At 43.7% G+C, this 24,564-nt stretch overlaps 2 protein-coding genes across 2 annotated transcripts in view; both read right to left on the reverse strand.

Moving 5' to 3' along the window:
- Positions 1 to 3,905, reverse strand: part of LOC127585427 (uncharacterized) — a 127,062-nt gene extending 123,157 nt beyond the window's left edge. The window contains exons 1-2 of the mRNA XM_052042852.1: positions 3,860 to 3,905; positions 1,647 to 1,819 (exon numbers count right to left, since the gene is read on the reverse strand). Of these exons, the coding sequence (XP_051898812.1) occupies positions 1,647 to 1,819; positions 3,860 to 3,905 (219 nt within the window). The remainder of the gene's footprint in view (positions 1 to 1,646; positions 1,820 to 3,859) is intronic.
- A 1,244-nt stretch (positions 3,906 to 5,149) lies between these two features.
- nol12 (nucleolar protein 12) lies at positions 5,150 to 23,575 on the reverse strand. The gene is made up of 6 exons (XM_052043257.1): positions 23,392 to 23,575; positions 20,940 to 21,045; positions 13,231 to 13,279; positions 11,219 to 11,361; positions 9,749 to 9,861; positions 5,150 to 6,953 (listed from the first exon to the last, which is right to left on the reverse strand). The coding sequence occupies exons 1-6, from the start codon at positions 23,514 to 23,516 to the stop codon at positions 6,797 to 6,799; spliced, it is 693 nt and encodes a 230-aa protein (XP_051899217.1). The 5' UTR covers positions 23,517 to 23,575; the 3' UTR covers positions 5,150 to 6,796.
- Positions 23,576 to 24,564: the final 989 nt, after the last annotated feature.

The raw sequence follows: 24,564 nt of genomic DNA on the forward strand, positions 1-24,564 counted from the left end.
AGAACGGCGTTTACACCAAATGTCTGTAAAACAAAGGTCCACTACCAAACTGCCCCTGCTACATAACACTGCCACCCCCAACAATAAAAGGTACATGATGAAACCGCAGAAAACATGGAACACTTTCCATACCTTTGGCCCATGAAATTTTTCAGCACTGTCTTTAGCTATCTGAGGAAAACAGTCTTCAAAGATCAAGTCCCCAGCACAGTCTAGTGGGCAGCAGTGATTTGGATTACCTACAGCAGCTATCTCAAAGCACTGAGAGATAACACCAGTGCCATCTCTCCAAAGTCCTACAACTTCATTGGTAGGATGAGTGAATCACCATCAGTGTCCTAAGCCAACATCCCCAATAGAAGTTCTAACCACAGTCAGCCAGCTCCAAGGGTAAGGCACATCATCTGCATGCCTACCTTCAGACTCCTGAAACAGGCACATTGTTCTGAGCTCTATCACAGCAAAAGACTACCAGGTGGACAGGGAAAATGCTTTGAGGTTATTCTCGAAACTTTTTGGGAATGAAAATATCGCATCCTCAGCGACTCATGGGGGTCCTTGGGCTATCACTGCTCAAAATGGAGTATCCAGGAAGGCACTGAGAACCGCAAGTTCATGGGAGCACGATGAAAGGAACAAAATGCCCACCCGTGCATTTAAGCACCTCCTGCCTCACCTGTGGCAGAGCCTGCAGATCCCACATAGGGTGCTCATCATCCACCTCAGAACTGCAATGGAAGCAAGTCATTCTCAACCCCAAAAGGACTGACTATAATGATGACATTTTCCACTGGGGAACTATGAGGGGAGGTGGGAGGGTCACCAATAAATCCAGAGGATTTTCAGGTAATTTATTTACCCGGAGAGTGGTTTAGAACACACAATGTGGATTAATTAAAGAAGGTGCATTTAAGTGCAAGTTTGAGAGAGAAAGGAATGGGAGGCTGTGCGATGAGATTAGATGAACAGGAGTAATGAGAAGTTAATGCTGTAGATAAACACCAGCTGAATGGCTTCATCCCTTGCATTGCTCCAGCTTTCTCAGACTACATGGCCGCAGTTACAAATTTCTTGTAATACTGCATACTTCAGAGACATAGAAACAGAACAGTGCAGCACAAGAACAGGCCCTTCAGCCCATCATGCCTATGCCAACCACAATGCCAAGTTAAACTAATCCCACCTTCCTGCACATGGTCTGTATCCCTCTATCCCCTGCCTGTTCATGGTTGCTAACATACCTGCCCCTGGCAGCGCATTCCAAGCACCTACCACTCTCTGTGTAATAAACTTACCTCACACACCACCATTAAACTTTTCCCCTCTCACCCCACCCCAATCCCCTCTAGTATTTGACATTTCTACCCTGGGAAAAAGACTCTGTCTACCCTATCTACGCGTCTCATAATTTTGTATACTTTAATTAGTCTTCTTCCCAGCGTGGCAGCCCTTTGACGAACAAAGAATATTGTAAATGCACCAATGTAAACCATTTTAATTCCAATCATCAATACTCGTCAAATTAAAACTTATTTTTAGTCGGCCAAACTGGGCCTTTAGAACCTCTCTTTGCACGCTGATCACTGGTGCTCTCTGATGATATACAAAATAAAACATTAATTATTAAAGCTCGACTCGTGTTTCACCTGGTTGGCATCGCGACCGCAGTCTTTTCGATGGAGATCAAAGGCTTTGAAACAATTCTGGCACCTGCTCCTGTCAAAAATATTTGCTTGGAACTTCAAGCAGGCCCGTGGGTTGACGACAAACATTATCCCCGAAAACTCACTCGGAGCCATCAAGCTGAAGTTGTAATTGCCTTAAAAAGACAAAATGCATGGTTGTACTTTCCTTGCAGACTTGGTGATTTTTGCCTCATCCCTGCAACCAGGGACCAGAGCAAACTCCCTGCGGTCCCCACAAGAGGCCAGTTACATAAATATCAATTAGATATTTGCAGCCGAGGCACAATTTCGGAATTACTTGTCAAGAAATGCAGCAAATCTGTAGTTATCCAAGTGGAAAGCTCGATGCAGCACACATCCCGAGAACATGCCTGCACAATTCACAAGCAGCAATATTCCAAACTCTCGAATAAATCCCCAGTATTCTAAAATGCTGCTCTTTAAAAGACATTTTATTGTCTATTATGTGACACTTTGCCGAAGTCCGTGGTGAAAATGGGATTTTGTTGCCAAATTTATTTCAGCAAACATTCATAAAGTTCGCCGAAATGATTGCCCCCTTCACAGATTTCCAGCAAATTGAATAAACTTGCATGCGGCTCTTCTGGAAAAAAAAAGAAACGGCGTCTGTGTTTTGCTTTTTGGACAGGTTTTAGGAAGTTCCAATCTGACATAAACTCGCAGCTGCCCGGATACAACCCATCGTACCTGGGGGTGCGGCTCATCAGCCGCTGTCAATCACCCAGCCGGACAATGCTGGCCCACAATTGGGGAGAGCGGAACTCCCAGCGTATCCTCATTGGTGGGTTGGGCTGTCAGTCACAGCGGGAACCGCCTCTAAGCGCACGTCGATGGGCACATCTGCTGGCCAGCCACAGAATCACAGTGAGAGGTTTGCAAGAAAGGTATTGCATTTATATAGTACCTTTCACTTCCCCAGGTCGACCCAAAGCGAACCACGGCGTAAGTTGTTTTGCAGCGTGGTCACCGTGATGAGAAACGTAGCTGTCAATTTATGCACAGCAAGATCCCCGCAAACAGCAGGCAGTGGCTCTAATCGCTGTGCCACTGCTATAAGAGGTTCTGAAGAAAGGTCATCAACCTACAACTTTAACAATGTTTCATCAAGCAAGAAAAACACTGCAGATACTTTATTTCAGATTTGCAAATCTGCAGGTTTTTTTTATTTTGGGGGATTTTTACAAATGGCGGAAGGTACAGAGATGCTCTTTGTTGTCAAACCTAGGAAATTTTACAGGGCGCTGACCATGATCCTTTTTGCCATCCGGCTTTTGTGCAGACCCAAGGTTGGGGGCTCATGCATCAACTGGAATCTGAGCCCTAGAGGCCATTCTGTAGCTTGGGTGACCCAAACGTTGCAGATTGCTGACAATTTTCAAAATTTACCACAGATTTAGCCAAAAGAGTTAATCGTTCTCATCCAAAACAAGGTACTGCTGACCCTCCAATAGGGTGACACAGCCATCAGAGTCGCTGCCTTATAACTCCGACAACCTGGGTTCAATCCCAACCTCCTGTGCTGTCTGTATGGAGTTTGCACGTTCTCCCTGTGACTACATGGGTTTCCACAGGGTGTTCCGGTTTCCTCCCACAACCCAAAGGCACGTGTGTTAATTGGCCACAATAAATTGCCTTAGTGTGTGAGTGATAGAATCTGGGGGAAGTTGAGAAGGTAGAGAGGATAAAATGGGATTAGCACAGGATTAGTGTAAATGGTGCTCATGGTCGTCCACATCCAGAGGGCCCGGTGCTATATAGTTCCATGACTGTATATTTTGTGTTCATATTACTCTAATGGTATTTGAACTAAACCTGAATTACAGACTTAGAAAACTTCCAAGCTGCCCTGGAGCCTCTAGGAATTGAAGTAGGCTATAAACAACCCAAGATAAAAACTGGAGGAATTAGGTAAAACTTGGAATAAGAATTTTTTTTAAGGAACTGCCATTCAAAATTAATTCAATTGAGTAACAAAGTTTGTTCCTTTCTCAATTGACCATAGGAATTGCAAGGTTGCAGCACCATCTGCCACATCACTGTGCCTTAAGTTGCAGAGAAAGCGGATGGGTGGAGAGAAGAAAGGGCCTGTATATGATCAAGGAGAGGTCTCTGGAACTGTCTGTAGGTAGGTCTCCTTGAAGTTAAAACCTTACCTCTCAAGTCTTCCTTGCACCCTGCCACCGACCTCTCAAATGCCATGATTCAATCCTTGATGCCCCAATTCTGGACAAGCCAAGAAAAGGCACATTAAGCTTGAAGGGTCTGTTGTATTGTGCACAACACATCTAACAGCAGCAGACCCACATAGAAAATGTACATTATTCATTGTGCACCACACATTTAACACAGAACAATTAGCAGCCCTATGGCATTCTACTTCCTCTTGTTCACTTTTCACCCTTCAAGGGTTTCATGACCTTTTCCAGAATGCTTTTTCAATTTTGAAACTGATGATGTTGCTAAACTCCATATTCAATTGTCAATTGAACATTCCACCAGATTCAAGAAACTTGGCAAAGGATTTCTCAAAGCATAGTCATAGAACTCTGTGTACTCTTCCTTGTCTTTTTGCCATCCATACCCAGTCTTTGCCAATGCACCGTCTTTTGATGTGTTTGAACTGGGTGGATGCAAAATATGATCAAGATCCTGAAGGTCTGTTCTTTAATGCCTGTGAATGAGTTCTGAATCCAGCCTAAAGGACTGATTGAACATCCAGCTACCCTACACTGCAACAACGCTATACATCAATGCTTGACAGAAAATGAGTTAATATTATAAAACACTTATTTCAACTAAATTAAATGGTAAGTTAAAATTAAAACAGAAAATGCTGAAAATACTCAGCAAGTCAGGCTGTATCTGTAGGAAGAGAAAGAGTTAACGTTTTGAGTGATAGACCTTTCATCAAAACTGGGAAGGAGAGAAAAGAAGCTTGTTAAGCTGCAGGAAGGGTGAGGGAGGGAGGCGTATTCCCGTGGTCACCCTGGTTTTACCCTATCAGAGACATCCCCCCCACCCCATCCTTCCTGCAGCATAACAAGCTTCTTTTGTCTCCTTCTCAGTTCTGATGAAGGGTCTTTCACCTGAAATGTTAAGTTTCTCTTCCCACAGATGCAACCTGACCCGCTGAGTATTTCCAGCATCTGCAGTTTTTTTTCTGATTTGCAAATGGCAAGTTCAAACCTCCCCTGTACTATTCAACCTGGATAGAGGCTCACACCCCTTTTTGCCTAAGGTAGTGGTATACCATTTGGTATTATAAAGACTAGTATTGTACCTTGAGATGTCCTAGAGCAGTTTGCTGCCAATTCAGTACTTTTGAAATGTGATCACCATTGTAATGTGGAAACGCTAGAAGCCAACAAGGTAAGGTCCATAAAAACATCAATTCACTTTTTAATAAAATGATATTGAAGGATAAAACGTTGGCCAGGACTTTTCTACTCTTTAGTTTGTAACATGGGAACTTCTATATTCACTGAGAGGGCAGAAGGAGCCTCAGCTTTGCATCTAACACAAAAGATAGCATCCCCAACAGTACAGTACACCTTAATTTATGCAGTGGTCAGTCCAAAAAATGCTCCCTAGCCTATAGTGAAGCTAACTGGAAAACAAACATAAACTACCCAGTAAAACAAAAGCCTTCAGGTACGTGTTTAACTTTGACTATCAGTATTGATGTTAATAATTCAAAGCACTGAATTTCTTTTGACTGAGAAAACCCCATCTTCTGAAGAAAAATCTAGGGACTTACTACATCAGCACAGATATGTTTGGACAATTTCACACAACCTCTCATAACGAGAATGATGTGTGTAGTTTTTCTTAAAAATTAGTAGCAATCATAACAAGTCATGGTGCCGCACAGTATGAAGTGAAAGGATTATACACCCCTATCACTTTGCAAAACTCCACCTTCTGGAAGATAATTCCACATGTTTTTGCTCTGCAAGTACAACTGCTGGCAAGTCCTGTAGCTGATTCAATGCTGAATGTAATCCCACAGGTGGTCCAATGCTGCAACTCGCATTGTTGAAATAGTTGCAGAAGGATCAAATTCAGTTGAACAACAAATCAACTACTGGATGCAGAATGCAAAAGGCAGCTCAAGAGAGTTGACGCCTTACAGCTGTTCAGTTGTGAAGCTTGAAAGCTGTCCCAACCAACACCAGCAACACCAATGCATCAAGTCACGTAAGACACAGGACACAGTTCTTCATAATGCTCTCCGAGTCAGGCCACAGAAAAATCTTACTTCATTTCTGACAAGGCAATAAACACGTTTTACAAAAAGTAGGAACAAAATTTAGTTTGAAAAAAAATGGATTCAGATCAGGTTAAAATAACCAAACAATATAACCTGCACATTCAGCAAGAGGCTAAGGATGAAACACTAAATTCTTAAACTGGAACAAAAAGCAGAAGCCATTCCCCACCCACCCAACACAGTAATGGATTCTCAAGTTTAATTGGCACCTTTAAAAGTGAGCTTGATGAAGACATAAGAAAAAAAGGACAGAAAGTTATTAATAGAGCCACTTGATATTCCAGGAATACTTTGTGCAACTTTGTATGCATTTCAGGATCTGCAGAGGCCAGATAAAGTCCACCTCAGAACACCTGTAACTCCAAGCAGAGCAGGCTAATACTGAATGACCTTATCTCATTGTAGACTTGAAGTAATTGACAAAGAGATGCCCATGGTCCTACAAGATGTACACAGACCACATTAGCAAATTTCACATATATCGGTGCTGCAGATTGAGGGAATTTTGTAGACGAAGAACAATGTATATTAGATGCCAGGGTCCTGAACTAGAACCATTGGTCCCAAAACAACTACTCTCCTATGCACTCTGCCATTATTTATCAGTAGAAGTATCACCTTAAGATAAAATTCAAGCACATAGCCCTTACAAGGATTGATCTTCCAAGTCTAGCAAACTACAATCAACTATTTTCTGGCCAAACTGCCTCCGGTTACAAAGAGGTCCTGGGATTTTGATTACTTAGTTCAAGCACTGATGTCGCTCAGGCACCATGGGATTTGAGCATAAATAAGTCCAAGAGAAAGGGTTTTGTGAGATTCACATCTCACCCCCTGGTTTTCCTGTCCGTTTTCTCCTTTGTGATTTTGTAGTTTTGCCTTTGGTAGGGGGTTTGAACTTATTGTGAGAATCTTTCCTCTTCTTTCTTTTCTGATTTTTATTTGCCAAGTGCAGCGCAGATGTCAGCGAAGAAATCCTGGCAAAAAAAAAAGTGGCAATCGTTTCAAGTCCAGAACATTGTAAGAAAGCTTCAGCCCATTATAAGGGAATCTTGAAACCTGGCCTACTTGTTGTACTTCAGAAGAGACTAGTTCCAATAATACAAAGCGCACGGGTCTTTCACATTACACAGTAATTTGAATTGTTATTTTTTTAAAATTAAGATTACAAAGTAAATGAAATTATAAACTATTGTCCACTTCTGCAGAGACACCTTAAAGTAAAGAGTAGGGACAATAATTTCCTTTTATTCAAATTGTCATTACAATTAAAGTTTAAGAAAAGATTTAGTAAATAAACAGATAACTGGCTTGAAGTCTGAGATGATTCTTTAGGGCAGGAATTACATGAGAGAAACACAAGTAAAACAATAGAGCTGAGAGACAGTGGAATGTCCTTTTTACAAACACAGAGAATAAGGAACAAATTAAATTAAATGCAGGTAGAAAATCAGCTCAGAAGTTATGATATTTCTGAACCATGGCTACAAGATGCTCAGGTCTGTAAACTAAACATACCAAGTTAAAAGATCTGCAGGGAAGATAAAGAAAATGGTAGAGGGAGACAGAGATTAAATGATTATGGATCAGTTTGATTAAAACCAGGAACATAATTCATGAACTTCATACATTTCTCTTACCCTAAACTGGGATAATATAATGAACTACAATGTCTCTAAGGAATTTAATCCTGCCAAATCAATATGACAGAGGCACCAGGTAAGTTCTAAACAAAATCTAATGAGCTAAATAGGATAAACAATGAAAATAGATTAAAAAGACTAGGATTCTGCAATGAAAGGCAAAGAAAATAGGTGGCAAAACTAATTATGGAAGATAATTACTGCTGGAGCAGGTGTCTTTGAGTGGTCAAATATGGAATCCATTTGGTTGGAGTTAAGTGAGATGGGAGCTACTGAGGGTATTCTATAGACCACCAAATAGTGAGGAGGATATCTGCTGGCAAATTACAGAAACTTGCAAGAAATGGAGAATGCTGATCACGGGGAGGGGGTTAAATTATCCCAATATTGATTGGAACAACATTAATGTAAAGGGAAAAGGGGAGGACTTTCTGATGGAGGCAATGTTGGATCTGGTTTTGAATGAGTTGGGCCAACTGTCAGTGGGAGATCATTAGGTTTAGATTAACAATGAGAAGGGGCAAACAGTCACCCAAACAGAACAATTTAAATCAGTGAGATTCCCCTTGGAATAAAGATGGTCAAGAAGAGATTTGTAGAGGTGTGCATGACCACGACTTGTTTAAGAGAAGATAATTAAAGGGAGGCCAAAGGGAGGCCAATCTCCATTAATGTATGGTCCAAGGACCATGACCAGAGATTTAAAATGAAGCAAAGAATACAAGGGATGTCTGAAGAAAAATTCTAGTTTGGTAGTCCAGATGTGGAATTCACTGTTTGTAGAGGTGGCAGAAACTGAATCAATTAATGCTTTCAAAGCAAACTGGTTGAGCATGAGAGAGAATAATTTGCTAATCTATGGGGGAAAGAACAGGGGAAGGGAATTGATGGGATTGCTCCATTAGGAGATGGCACAGACTGCTTCTGCACTGAAACTATTCTATGATTGTATTCCCTTGAATACAGAGGATTAAGTGATAAACTAATTGAAGTGTTTAATGTGATTAAGTGAGTCGATAGAGTGAATAGAGAAACTATTTCTTCTGGTGGGAAATTTAGAACAAGCCAGCGAAAATTTGGGATTAGAGCCAAGTTGTTCAGGGGTGATTCGGAAAACGATGCAAGTACTAACATGGATATCTGGAACTCCCACATTTCTAAAAGTCATGAGAAGCTGGAGAGTTGGTGGTGGGCAATGGTCAATCCAAACTATCAATATTGAGGTTGATAACATTATTAATCAGTCAAGGGTATTGAGATGTATGGAAATAAGTCAAACAGATGAGATTAAGATGTATTCAGCCATGATCTGACTGAATGAGGAGCCAGCCACAGTAGATGTTTTTGAGTTCATTCTGCAAATTTTGGATCATACACACTTAAAGATGCAGGGACATGGGCTGGGTCACCTGACCTCATATCAGCATTACAGAAGTAACTTCTGTTACTTATGTTACCAGCAGGTGGAAGGCAGCCAGATCATGATCCCTCAGTGATTGCCAGATCCCTAACCTTCTGCTGGCTAGCAAATCAAGCCCTTCACTGCGCTGCCACCACAGTGGCAAGGGGCCTCTGACCTAGTGAAATCCCAGGAAAGGAGTCTGGGAAGGAATACAGTGCCAGTCTTGGTTTTAATGTGAGGGGTGTGGCAGAGGGTGAACATTGATGCCTTATATAAAAAAAAGTGCAAAGCAGATTTTAAGTTTTTTTTTAACTTATTCTTTCTTCCCAGGTGATTGATTGTGATATTCCTTGTGCCCTTACTTGAGGTGACAAGCAGGAATGAGGTGCTCTTTATCTTAAAAAGAACAGTGATAAACACTTCCCAAGTGTTTCCCTGTCAATCACCTGGGAGGAAACCACATTATATTCCACACAGCCTCCCTCATGCACTGGTAAATGATGAGTGATGCAGTTTGCCAGAGGCCCAGCCTGTCAAACTTCGCTGGGAGTTTGGTAGACATGGTGGCCAATCTTCCCCATGGCACTGCAAGGCATGAAAATAACTGAACAAGGATCAATTTATAGTACACTGTTTTACAGGACATCACAGATTCAATACAGCTGCATCTGACCTCTAAGTCTATTAGAAGTTTACGAATGATCACATCCTAAAATATTCCACCTACTTTGCAGACATTATGGGCTCAGCTCGTTTCCTGGGTAATGGGTCGTCGGTCTTCACAGGTGTTTCCTCTTCCGCATCATTCTCCACTGCCTGCTCTTCCTCATCTTCTTCCGACTCCAAAGGTAAGAAGAGAAACCCACTTACACACAATTAGTAGCACAACGACATTTGCAGCAACCCCAGCACTCAGGTTCCAGTGGCAATAAGGAGTAAACCAAAACCTCCAACACACTGTAAATTCTTCAATTATGAGCTTGAAGAGTGAAGTAGCTATTCAGATTGAATTTATTTCCTAACAAAATTCGAGGCAGGTTAAAGCACGCAGAGCATAAAGATATAAATTGCATTCATATAGCAGCTCTGGAATAATAAAGCTGAGACACTTCGCGAGTTGTCAACATTTGATGCCAACTTACTAAATCAGCTGGACAAAGAGGTAGATTTTAAGAAGCATCTTGAAAGGAAGAGAGGTGGACCCTAAGGCTCTGGAATTCACTCACTAAAGCTCTATTTTTTTTCTTAAAATGGCTTCTTCAACTAAACTTGGAGTCATTCATCCCAACACCTCCAAATATCAGATTTTGTTTGACGTCACTTCTGGGAAGTGCCTTGGGCCATTTTACTACATGAGTTGTGTTAATCAAATGCAAGTTGTTGATGTAGCCAGAGGGTGGTGAATTTGTGGAACTCCTTGCCACGTACAGCAGTGGAAGCCAGATCAGTGGGGGCGTTCAAGGAGGAGATAGATAGATACCTAAATAGTCAGGATATCAAGGGATATGGGGATAAGGCCGGTAATTGGGATTAGAATAGTTTTTTTTTTCTTCTTCTTCTTCCCCATTCCCCATTTCTCATTTCTATTTCCCTTTCCTTGGAGCAGACTCGATGGGCCGAATGGCCTGCTTCTGCTCCCTTGTCTTGTGATCTTGTATACACACACAATATCTAGAATGAAAATTCCTCCTAAATGCCCTGATTTAACAGTAATTATAGAGTCACACAGCACAGAAATGAGCCCTTTGTCCCACTAAAGTGGTGCTGAATGTCAAGCATCTATTTAACGAATCCCATTTTATTCCCTCACATTGCCATCCACTCCCTCCAGATTCTACCACTTACACACAAGGGGCAATTTACAGTGGCCGGTTAAGTTACCAACCCACACATCTTTGGGACAGGATAAAATTATCTATCTCTAAAACTGATACTGCAGTGTAATGGAATAGAGCAACATTGGATCTCTACTAGTGGACTCCCTGCAGAAGAATGAAGAGAAACAGCAGCAAGAAGTAATAGTTTCTGGAAAGTTTCAGGTGTGTACCATTCATCAAAACTGACATCATTCTGAATGCAAATGTCACAGTGGTGAATTTTCCATTTATGCTAAAGTATTCAATATGTTTTCAAAATTACTGTTGCCATGCATATAATCTTGTTTTTGCCTGTCCTTCAGTTTCAACCATTTAGTTACCTGTTTGGCACCAGGGAAGAACAAATTGGTCCCACCCAAATCTAAAGTGCTGATCGTTGTCACAGTAACCGTGTGATTTGGATGGTCATACTGAATGGACTCTTTCTTGGAGGTTGTCAGTTGATCCAACTCGTCAGCTTCCTCTATAAATAAACAGGAAACAATCCAATCACCTTGAAGCACGTGTACTCCGGAATGAGATGAACGCAGAGTATCGAAACCTTCTGAGATCTAAAATGTGCCACAGTAATCTACATTTATATAGTCTGATAAAACGTTCCAAGCTTCTCATAGGAGCAAAATAAGACCATCTTACACTGATACTCAATGTGATTAGGCAAGGTGAAGCAAAAAACAACCAGAACCAAATGTAAAGTTTAAAACAGTGTTTTAAAAGAGAGAAATAGAAAGGGTCATGAAATGTAGGAGCTTGTGGCCTTGATACCTGAATATAAATAGAAATGAATGAAGAACTACAAGTTCCTTTTGTATACACAATTCCTTACATAGAAATTAAGAGTAGCAAGAGGGCAGTTGGCCCTTTGAGCTTGCTCTGCCATTCAAGAGGATCACAGCTGATCCTGCCTTTTCCCCATATTCCTTGATCTCTTTAACCCTAAAAACTAGATCTGATTTCTTCTTGAATATACTCAACTATACCACTTTGTGAGTGAAGAAATTTCTCCTCATCTTGGTTCTAAATGGCTTACGCTCAAACTTCCCCTCAATCAGGATCATTCTTCCTGTATCTAGTCTGTCCAGTCCCTCCAGAATTCCATGAATTTCTACGAGGTCCCCTTGCATTCTTCTAAATTATAGCAAATATGAGCCCAATCGCCCCAATTTCTCTTCATACCTCAGTCCATTGCTAGAACACTGTGGTACTCCATTAACCACTGCTTGCCACTTGGAAAAGGACCTGTTTCTTTCTACTCTTTCTTTCCAGTCTGCCAACCACCTTTTACTTCATGACAGTACATCACCCCGATCCCACATGCTATAATTCAGCATGCTACTGTCTCATGTGGAATCTTGTTGAAAGTTTTTTGAATATACCACTGGTTCTCCTCTACTAGTTCCATACGCAAAAACTGCTGGCAAATTTGTCAAGCATGATCTCCCTTTCATAAATCTACGCTGATTGACTGATCCCTTTCACCATTTTCCAAATGCTCTGCTGTAACCCTAACACACCCCAGTGTTTTCCCCATTACCAATACCAGGCTAACCAAACCATAGTCCTTGGATTTCTCCTCTGTCCTTTTTTAAACAAGGAGTTACATTAGCTATTCTCCAATCCATAGGAACTGAGCCAGAGTCTGATAAATGTTGGAAATGACCTGGAGCTGTGAGGCAGCTCCACAACCTGCTGCACCACCCTGCTGCCCTGACTGGAACAAGTAAGGCGATATCTCTCTTTTCCTCAGGGAGGTGTTCCTTCGGGTTACAAACTGGATATTCCAGATTCCATGCTGACGACAAATCAAAACAGCTACATTAAAGAGTAATTAGCAATAAAGTACCAGCATAGGCAACATGCGCACGTGGGGGGGGGGGGGGGGGGGGCGCGAGAGAAGGGGACAGGTTTGAACTTCACCATTGAACAATCTGTTTAGAAGCTCACTGACACTTATTTTCCTGGCTCATCCAGCAAACAAAAGATAAAGAAGGTACTTCATAAACAGCAGAAGAGAGAGGGGCTGGGAGGAGTTCAGCCTTTCCAAAGGACAGGTTAAGTTTCCCTTCGAAAAGGAATGTCAAATAACAGATTTACATGTGGACAAATAGCATTAAACAAGCAGAGTAGCAGAGCCTGTGTGGAGTTTTAGACCATTCATCACCGTGCTTCAGATGAACCAGAGTTTAGACTCTAACTTCTGAATTCTAGAGTCATAATTGTGGCTGAAAGATGCCTGGCACTGAGATTGTGCCCTTAAAACAATACCTAAGCAAAAACCTGGCTCAACAATAAATAAAACCTGCAGCTAGTTTAATTAAAAGATGCAAGTTACCCAAAGCTTCTTGTCTTTCCTTAAACATCTTCACATATTCTTTGCGTCTCTGCAATTCAATAAAAGATAGAGATTAGGAAATATCACGGCATAGTTCCACTGTAACTCCCCAACTTTCAGTGCTTCATTACTAGCTGCCCAAACCCAAACTCTGGATATCCCTCTTTAAACAAATGTTCTTGTCATGCTGCCATCTAGCTGGGTGAGTTCGGATATGCCATCATTATAAGATGGCCACTAATGAACCCACTGGGGAAGACAGAAACAAAATCTTTACTCAGAGAGTGGTTATGAGGTAGAATTCGTTAACAGAGGCAGTAATTGAGACTTAGATGCATTTAAATAATGCCAAATAAATAAATGAAAAGGAATAGCTGAAGAAGTGAGTTACTGTGTGATAGAAGATAACTTATGTAGAGCATAAAAATCAGAATAGTCCAAATCGACCAAACAGTGTTGTAGATACTTTGCAAACCTCTCATCTTTGTCACTTTAACCAAGTTTCTGGTCACCTATCCCAATGCTGCCATATGGATTGGTGGGATGCATTTTGGGATGTGACCTCAGTTGCTCAGACTGCAGGACCACTTCCAAATCAAGTACTTCCACAATATCAAAAAGTTATTAAAAAAATTAAGTAGATTAGAGCGACAGTGTAGGAATTAGGCTTTTAACATGCAACAGTCTTGAGTTAATGAGTCAACTAGGTAATAGATAGGAAGCACAATCGTATCCCTAGATAGGATGTGGGAGAGTAAATTAGCTCGGGTTGCTGCTCCCAATCCTTTTCCAATGGCCCTTAATGGAATGTGCTTACACACTGGTGATGGCTGGGGTCAATTCTGCCCAGGCTCTTCCAATCAAAAACTGGTCCGTGAAATCGCGGAGTTGCACAATATGAAGAATATTCACTGAAAAAGGTGGTTTCAGGAAAGCTTAAATACTGTTATTTTATTCATGACAAAGGCAGCTTCAATATGAAAGTTGAAAGTACAGCAACAGCTTTCCCTTACTCATGGATCCATTTGTCATGTATAAGATAAGATATAAGATAAAAGATGTCTTTATTAGTCAGTGTACATCAAAACACACAGTGAAATGCATCTTTTGCGTAGTGTTCCGGGGGCAGCCCGCAAGTGTCGCCACGCTTCCGGCGCCAACATAGCATGCCCACAACTTCCTAACCCATACGTCTTTGGAATGTGGGAGGAAACCGGAGCACCTGGAGGAAACTCACACAGACATGGGGAGAACGTACAAACTCTTTACAGACAGCAGTGGGAATTGAACTTGGGTCGCTGGCGCTGTAAAGCATTACGCTAACCGCTACAATTGCAGGGCTGCAAGGCAGATTACTGCTGATGTATTCTGGAGTTATTATTTTCCTTCCTTACTTGCAACACAGGAACTACTACTTACCTTGCACCATCTCTTCTGTCATTTAATTATTCCTGTTCTCCACCTCCTGACAAGGCTGCTCCATCCCACTTTTCATCCCCCATCTCCAACCCGTTCTTTTCTCTGGCTCTACATTTCCTTAAAAGAAATTAAATCTCTAACTTCCACCAGACCTACATTCTAATTAATCAGCTGTTTTAATCACACTCCAAAATCGCGATAGGCAGAAAATAAATGCAAGTTGTGGCGACTCACCGTCTAGTCGGGCGAACCGGCTCGGCAGTCGGGTCGCACGGCGTCGGAGCGACGAGGCCCAAGATGGCGGCGGGCCTCGTCTTTCCGAGCGACGGGGAGAACCCGCGCGCGGGAAAGTCCTGATGACGTAGGACTTACGTCATTGCCGGTTGTTTTGGGCGGGAACATTCTCCCTTAAAGGGCCCGCGCAAGGCGGGAAAATAAACCAGTTCTGTTTGGCAATCCTCCGAGTAGAGTCTTGTTTTATTCCGCGGTAGCAACCGCTACTACACGGCCCTAGCTAACGCACAGCAAGCCGACGACGAATTGCCCAGCTACAGAACCGCAGTCTCGGGTCTGCAGCTCCGAGATTTCTTGGTTGGTCCAGGTCAGCGGACCCTACTTTGCGACGTTGCAACTGGTCAGCCCCGCCCTATAGTCCCTGCAGCCTGGCGAAGACGCGTTTTTGACTCGGTACATGGGTTGGCACACCCGTCCATCAGATCTACTGTCCGACTGGTCGCCAGCAAGTTTGTCTGGCATGGCCTGCGCAAACAGGTCAGTGAGTGGGCCAGGACTTGTCCGCACTGCCAGACGTCAAAAATCCAGCAACACACCAAGGTCCCACCACAGCAGTTCGAACCTACCCGTAGGAGGTTCGACCACATACACGTCGACCTCGTGGGCCCTCTGCCGGTTTCAAGAGGAGCCCGGTACCTCCTTACCATCGTGGACCGGTTCACAAGGTGGCCTGAGGCAACCCCCCTGGCTGACATCACAACTGATTCCTGCGCCCGGGCGCTGCTCACATCTTGGGTCTCACGTTTTGGCGTTCCAGCCCACATCACTTCAGACAGAGGCACCCAATTCACTTCCAGTCTCTGGGCTGCACTAGCGAACCTGCTAGGGACGCAGCTGCACACCACCACGGCCTACCATCCTCAAACGGGTTGGTGGAACGTTTTCACCGCCATCTGAAATTGGCCTTGATGGCCCGCCTGAAGGGTCCTAACTGGGTTGACGAGCTGCCTTGGGTCCTGCTCGGCATACGCACTGCCCCCAAAGAAGACCTCCGCACTTCGTCAGCTGAGCTTGTATACGGGGCGCCACTAGTTGTCCCCAGGGATTTCATACCTGCCCTTCGGGACCAAGGGGAACAACCCCCAGCAGTCCTACAAAGACTGCGCGAGAAGCTTGGCACCTTGGCCCCGATTCCCACCTCACGGCACGGTCAAGCCCCATCCTGCCAACCCAAGGAACTACGGGACTGTAAGTTTGTTTTCGTTCGCAGGGGCACACCTCGGGCGCCATTGCAACGACCATATGAGGGACCGTTCCGAGTCATACGGAATAACAGATCCACTTTTATTTTGGACATTGCAGGCAGGGAACAGGTTATCACGGCGGACCGCCTCAAACCGGCCCATTTGGATCTGCAACAGCCTGTCGAGGTTGCCACGCCGCGACGCAGAGGCCGCCCCCCTAAGCGGCAGCTGGCACAGCCCACGGACCTTGGGGACTGTCTCGCCGGTTCTGGGGGGGGTTGTGTGGCAACTCACTGTCTAGTCGGGCGAACCGGCTCGGCAGTTGGGTCGCGCGGCGGCGGAGCAACGAGACCCAAGATGGCAGCGGGCCTTGTCTTTCCGAGCGACGGGGAGAACCCGCGCGCGGGAAAGTCCTGATGACGTAGGACTTACGTCATTGCCGGTTGTTTTGGGCGGGAACATTCTCCCTTAAAGGGCCCGCGCAAGGCGGGAAAATAAACCAGTTCTGTTTGGCAATCCTCCGAGTAGAGTCTTGTTTTATTCCGCGGTAGCAACCGCTACAAAGTCTTTTTCTGAATAAAGGTATTGGAAATGAATATCTTTTCTCTCTCTCTCTCAGGTAATTGTGCTCTAATTTCAGACTCGCAGCATCCATTGTCACTTTACTGAGAACAACATTCTGCCAATTCTTCCCCCAATTACAAAAGTGCCAGGCAAAATCACCATGGACCAACATGACTTTCATGCCCCATCACAGCTAAGAACAAACACAGGACAAAATGAGGATGAATCTGGGACTGTGACATCTGTAATATTGATAGCAGCCATTTTAAGAATTAAGCATGTGCTCGTTATGGGGATAAATAAGGCATTTTCAGGTTGGGAGGCTTAACCAGTTCCTGGCCCCAGCTTTTCACAATGAATGTCAGGAATATTGATGAGTGAACTGATTGCCATATATCCAAGTTTGCTGCAACATGATGGCAGTGCAAGTTGTAAAAGTACAACAGAGAGGTTTCAAGGAGATATGGACAGGCTAAGCAAATGGGCAAGGATATGGCAGATGAAATATATTGTGGAAAAATGAATATTCTTCCACTTAGTTAGAGATTGAAAAGTTTGATGTTCAGGGAGACCTGGATGTTCTTATGCATGAATCACTGAAGGGGAAACATGTTGGATCGACAAGAAATCAGAAAAAGGTGTGGGGTGCTCTTTGTTGCAGGAATAAGGGTGTTATACTGAAATTACATAGGACCTTGGTGAAACAGCATCTGGAATATTATGTACATGTCTAGTATCCCTATCCAAAGGAGGATATACTTGTGATGGAGAAAGTTCAATAAAAGTTCACCAATTTGATATCTGGTATGAACATAGGCCCTTCGACCCACCACGTTGTGCTGAACTAATTAAGCTAGTAATTAAATTAATCCCTTCTGCCTACACAAGGTCCATATCCCTCCATTCTCTGCACATTCATGTGCCTATCTAAGAGCCTCTTAAACACCTCGATCGTATCTGCCTCCACCACCACCCCTGGCAGTGCATTCCAGACACCCATCACTCTCTGTGTAAAAAAAAACTTGCCCCACACATCTCCTTTCAGCTTAACTCCTCTCACCTTAAATGCATGCCCTCTAGTATTAGATGGGATGTGGGGTAATGGATTACCCTGTGAGAAAAGATTAAGTTGACTGGGCCTATGCTCCCAATAAGCAGTGATCTCACTAAAATATCCAAATCCTTACAGGGCTTGACAGGATGGATGCAGGGACAATGTTCATCTGCTTGGATTGTCTCAAACCAGGATAACAGTGTCATAATAATGGATTTGCCAATAGGACTGAGATGAGAAGAAATTTCTTCAACCAGAGGGTAGCAAATCTTAGGAAATCTCTACCCGAGAGGTCATGAGAGCCTAGACACTGAGTACACTCAAGTCAGAAATCAATAGATTTTTATATTTTGAGGGAATCAAGAGACATGAGACGATTCCGAAAAGAGTAGCTTCAAGACAGAAGGTCAGCCATGATATTCTTGAATGGTGGAGAGGGGACAAGGAGCTGAATTTTTCTACTGATGCTTTTATATTATTGATTCAGTGTAGAAGTTCCCAGAATGTCTGTCTACCTCTGCTGAAGTTTTCAGAAACTGCCTGTCATCAAAGCAACTAAGAAATGCTACTTTTTTTTTAAGGGCATACATTGTGGAAAATACTTTTGCTTGTTAACTTAAATAACCGCTATTCTCTGGTAAGTGAATGAGAGAGGTATTGAGACAGGGACTATCACGGTCAGTGGGGAATATCGAGTTGCTATGGCTATCAAATGCACAGAATAAAGTCACAAGTGGAAGCCAATGCAACCAATAATTCACATTGCTGCCACCCTTTAGACAATGATACATCAAATTTTACCTAAAAAAAAGTGAAACAAACTTGAATCACTCATGCATGTTAAATATGCAGCAGTGTACATTCTAACGATCACAGTTCCAATATTGATCTGTTAACTTCCCACATTAGTGATTCTGATAGTGGGTGTGGCATCAGTCATATTGTCAGAATGCTTTTATTAACTAAGTTTTAAAAATTAAATTCTACCATAAGCAATCTGAAGAATGGTAATTACTCACAAAGAGCATAAGAGATCATTGTGGTCATAATTTGCACCTGTAATTTCTAATGCAAGAGCAATTTTCCCCTTTGACCCAGATTTTGGTCATCTATCCTATGACCAGGACTTTTTAGAGCATGGTCAACAACTTTAGGATTTCCATGTATGCATGTGTGAAAGTCCCAAATCTGCTGATAGCTATTCCCCAATTTTTCTTTGACTACATTTTGCCATTGAACTCCTCAGAATCCAATGTGACAATGCAACATTGCAGAGAATTCCCATCATTTACACTCCAATGTGCAGGAGAGAGAAATTATGAAAATCAAAGCAGGCCACAATCATCACCGTCAGGTCTTCTGATTTCCCCATCGCAAAGTCAGAGATGAGCTGACCAGTGAGGAGACAGCTGGCAGACCTCCATGGAAATGTCAGTCAGCTCAATGCAGTAGATCAGTTGTGAGGAACTAAGGTAGCATTAATATTTTTAGAGTTTTAAAATAAACACAACATTTATCGTAGTGACAGAATCATACAGTACCGAAACAGGCCCTTCGGCCCACCACATTCATGCTGACCATCAGGTACCCATCTGTAATAATCCCATTTACCACCATTTGGTCCACAGCCTTCTGTGCCTTGGCTATTCAAGTGGTCTTCTAAATACTTCTTAAATATTGCGTGAGTCTCTGCCTCCACCACCCCGTCAGGCAGTGTGTTTCAGATTCCAACCACCCCCTTGATGAAAAAATTCTCAGATCTCCTGTGAACTGTGTTCCTAAATGCTTAATATTTATTTTTAATTTAATAATTACAATATTTGTACTTGTTGTATAATTTTAGTTATTCTGAATGTTTGAAACATCCTTTGTCAGGTTAGACATCCAGCAAAACCAGGGGTTGTGGTATTGTCAGCTTCCAGTTCTTTCAGTGGATTTGAGAAAGGGCCTGTTCAGGAACTTTATGGTACAGGTTGTCCCCAGGTTAAGGCAGTGTACCATTCCTTTGAACCGTTAGTAACCCAACAGTTCACAAATCAGAAATGCAGCTGTGAGCAGAGTTTTCACATGGCAGAAGATGCTTGATCGCCAGAACTCACCAACAAGCACCAAGACCTCACTTGGCCAGCAGTGAGAGGGGCCCTCACAGTCAGATCCTTTCTGTACAGACAACACTTCATCTCCAACACACGCTGCCCTCAGGACAGCTGCAGTGGGGAAGAGACGGTCATGCACCTCTTTGCAGACTGTGAATTTGCTAAGAGGGTGTGGAGAAGGACGCAAGGGTCCTCATCTCGGTTCATCCCCACAAAGGACTCTCTGATCTACGGGCTTTTCCCAGGGACACACACCCAGACAGACATCAAGTGTTGCTGGAAGGTCATCAACTCGGTGAAAGACGCCATTTGGTCTTGCCAAAACTGGTTGGTCTTCCAGCACAGTCCGTAAGGGAATGCTGCCAACTGGGACATTCCAGGCTACAGAAGTATGTGCTGAAGGACACACTGAAGCTTGGTGCAGCCAATGCAAAGGCTCTGTGAGGAAGGACCACAGTCTGGGCTCCCTCCACTACTGCACATGAAGGGGCTGAGTCGGGTGGGGAAGCCCCTCAAACAACGAAAGGGTGCATCACCCCAAGGGGCCACATGAGTGGTAATGGTGCTGTGGTTTAAAAAAAAGTTAACACTACTAAATGTAATGACCACGAATGTAAAAGTTTTGCACTGCTTCATCTTTTGTATTTTTTTATTATTGTGAATAAAGTTTATTTTTGAAATATCTAGAAAAAGATCCCTGCAACCCTGCAATAGACAGCAAATCTATCCCAGTGGTCTCCCAAACACTCGTTCATTTCTACCAGCTGTACCTGAGCTGGGTGTTCAAAAGCTGTGGCGGACCTGTAGACAATACTGCCTCCACGACAGACAGTGCTGGCTTCTCTTAGTGTGCCTGCTTTGCTGCTGACCGCAAATTCTGGGTCAATATTTCTTTGTGTGAATCAGTGTCAGATCTTGGTTAAGCACTGTAATTTCAGTGTTAAAGCAATACCACTGATTCCAAAGTTTTTTTTTACACTATTACATATTGGTGATGGGGTTCAATCGAATGTACCGAAGAGCAATATTAAACCAAATAGTTTCACATTCCTGTTCCTGGGTAATCATGCCTATTTAGTGCTATTCATTGTTTCTCACCTCCTCCTTCACACGTTTGTGTTCCTCCTTCAGTTTCTTTTTAATTTCGTCCAAGGCCTTTTTCCTTCTCTCCACCTTTCGCTTGTGAAAGCCAGTTAGAAACTCCCTTCAATACAAAATAGAAGAAAAAACTATCAAAAATGCTCAAGAAATTGAAACTAATTTACAAATATGTTAAAGCAACTTTGTAAGGCCCAGGCCAGTTTTCTGCAAAGGCTCCAGGCCTGGACTTTCTATCACTGACAAGGCCCTTAAAAAGGCTAGGGCAAAGGTACTTTCTCAATGGCCTCTCACCATTGTGGAATGTGGAAAAGTTAGTGCCTTTGGGACCAGATTAAGGTTGCACGGGAGGTAGGTGGAGATTAGGGGACGGATGGCAAGGGTCTTGCTGAGGAAACAAAGATGGGTGTGGGGTTCATCTGTGGAAATGATCATGGGCGAGGTGGAGAGATGCTCAGAGAAATATCGAGAGGGGAGAAGAGACGGTTCATCCAAATGATCAAATATCTGCCCTCCGTTAGAGGTCAGAAGAGATGTTTCCAAAACAATTTACAACTCTTGAACAAGTGTGTGTCCCCATGAAGCAAGACCTGGAGAACATGAGGCAACAGAGGATGGTCAGGATGAGGAAACTCCCTGGGATCGGGATGACTGATTCTTCAGCAGCCACAATCATCTTTGTGTGGGGTACGTCCTGTGTGATGTTTTCAATTCTTATCCACTTTAGTTTTAAGGCTCCTTGATACCTCAAATTGGTCAAAAGCTGCCTTGCTGTCCATCAGTGTCACTTTGCCTCTGGAATTTGGATATTTTGGTCATGTTTAAACAAAGATTTGAGCTGATAAGGCCAAGTTACATTCACAACAGGCAAACCACCATCAGTGACCATTTATATTTCCCCACTCATATTCAGTTGGATAACTGTTACCAAATCCGCCATGATGAAAAGTCACCAACCCCAGTCAGTACAATGGCAGTTCAGTCATTTGTGAAGTTTAAATGTTCATGGAATCATACAGCATGGAAACAGGTCATTCAGCCCAGCTCATCCACACCAAGCAGAGGGCACCCTATTGTATTAACCCCATTGCCCAGCACTTGGTCTGTGGTCCAATCTGCCTAAGCGATTCAAGTGTTCATCTACACAATTGAATGCTGTCAGCAACCCAGCTTCAACCACTCTTTCAGCAGTCCTCCCTGTAAATGCATGCGTTTCCTCCGGGTGCTGTGGTTTCCTTCCACATCCCAAAGACAGGTAGGTTAATTGGCCACTAAGTGCAGGTGAGTGGTGGGTGAATTGATGGATATGCAGGAGAGAATTGGCTACTGGGAGATAAATTGGGGAATGGAACTGATGGGATTACACCGAGATCCATTCTAGATTCGATGGACCATATCTAAGTGAATACGAGTGGGAAATATGAATGGTCACTGACTGGTGGTTTTGTGTCATAATGAAAAACTACATTGTTTCCCTCCTTGGGTTTCTTCATGTTTATTGAGCATTCACTTCCACCACCACCACCTCGGAAGTGCGGTCACTGTTTAAAAACGTGGAGAAAGCCCAGAGCGCTCTGCAGTATTCTGGCCGGACTCAGTAGGGTCAGTACTTTTACATTACTGAATGTAACAATCATGAATGTTAAAGCTTTTGTTTCTTGCACTTTTTTTCTTTGTATATATTTTTTATTATGAATAAAGTTTATTTTTGAAATTAAAAAGACTCGACGGGCTGAAGGGCCGACTCTGACCCCCACATCCACCCCCCCCACACACACACCTACCCCTCACCCCCCCCCACACACACACACCTACCCCTCACCCCCCCCACACACACACACCTACCCCTCACCCCCCCCACACACACACACCTACCCCTCACCCCCCCCACACACACACACCTACCCCTCACCCCCCCCACACACACACACCTACCCCTCACCCCCCCACACACACACACACCTACCCCTCACCCCCCCACACACACACACACCTACCCCTCACCCCCCCACACACACACACACCTACCCCTCACCCCCCCCCCCACACACACACACCTACCCCTCACCCCCCCACACACACACCTACCCCTCACCCCCCCACACACACACACACCTACCCCTCACCCCCCCACACACACACACACCTACCCCTCACCCCCCCCACACACACACACACCTACCCCTCACCCCACAAACACACACACCTACCCCTCACCCCTCCACACACACACCTACCCCCGCTCCGCTCCCCACCCCACATACCCACCCAACCCACACCGGCCTGAGCTCGCACGATGGGCGGTGGGTCACTCACACCCACCGCCGGGCCAGGGCCAGGCCGGTCGCTGCACGGCCTCGGCCTGGAGTGGGCTTTGACCCGGGGATCACCGGCGCTCTTGACCGCACACCCGCAGCTCGGCGACGGCTACCCTCCCTTCCCCAGACCTCACCTCCTATCCTCCTCGCTGAAGGTCAACACGCAGCGCTCCCGGCCCCGGCCCCGGCCCCGACCATTCCTCGGCGCCATCTCTCTGCTCCCCTGCCCTTCCCTTCCCCCGGCGCCGGGGTCGCGCATTGCTACGAGCAACAATCAAATCCTCCCGGGTCCAGAATCGGAACCCCTGCACCTCACACAAACGTTCCACCTCTACTACCGCATTACTCCGGCTTCCTGGACGAAAGTAGGTGGTGGAAATCAAATGTAACTATCTGATGGCGTTTGAGTGGGTCATCCTGGGGTGGGATTTAACTGTCCCTGATTGGCGAGGGGGAAGGGGAAGGTAATTCCAGGGTTGGGGCTGGCTTGCCACTGATAACCTGGGGCAGATAAGTTATGATCATACTGGATGGTGAGACAGGTTTGAGGAACCGAATGGCCAAATCCTGCTCAGGTTCTTAAAACGTACTCACTACTGATATCAAGACAATTGGCCAATTTTTAAAAAATTGTAGATTCCTTAATATATCTAACTGAATTATAATCTCTTTTTTGCAAAATCCTCTTGTAACCTGCCCAGAATCACTCCTTGAATTTAAGTCCTAAACTGCCCCTTCTCTTGTTGGGTTTGCTACTTACTGGATTTTTAAAAATCCTAAATGCATTTTAAGAATTCTGAACCCTGTATACCTTTTGGACTCTTTTCTGTCCCAGTTAGTAGCTTAAATCCCTTGCTATTATTTTGTGAATAGTTTTCCACTACTCAAACTTTCTTGTGTAATTGCCCTATGCAGTTGTATAAAGTCATTTGTAATTTTTAAACGTATTGCTACAATGTTTTTAAATGAAATAGAGTTGTTTAATTATAAACAACATTAATTATTCAATCTGCTAATTATTGTGAATTTTAAAATTGGAGCATAGATTATGATTATTTGTAGTAGTTGAATACATGAAAATTAGATGCCACAAAATTAAAGATTTGATTTAAATAGATTTATGATAACATAAAGCTTTGCCTGCAAAAGATTCAGTGATGACTTTCAAAAAGGCGTGGATAATATTTGAAGGGGAATAATTGTAGGGCTGTGGAAAAGAGTGGGACTAATTAGGTCTTTCAAAGAGTTGGAACAGTCTCAATAGTTCAATGATTCTTTAAACACAGGGACGAGGTTATAAGGTTATA

The sequence above is a fragment of the Pristis pectinata genome, chromosome 33 (assembly GCF_009764475.1).
Source record: "Pristis pectinata isolate sPriPec2 chromosome 33, sPriPec2.1.pri, whole genome shotgun sequence".
NCBI classification, from domain to species: domain Eukaryota; kingdom Metazoa; phylum Chordata; class Chondrichthyes; order Rhinopristiformes; family Pristidae; genus Pristis; species Pristis pectinata.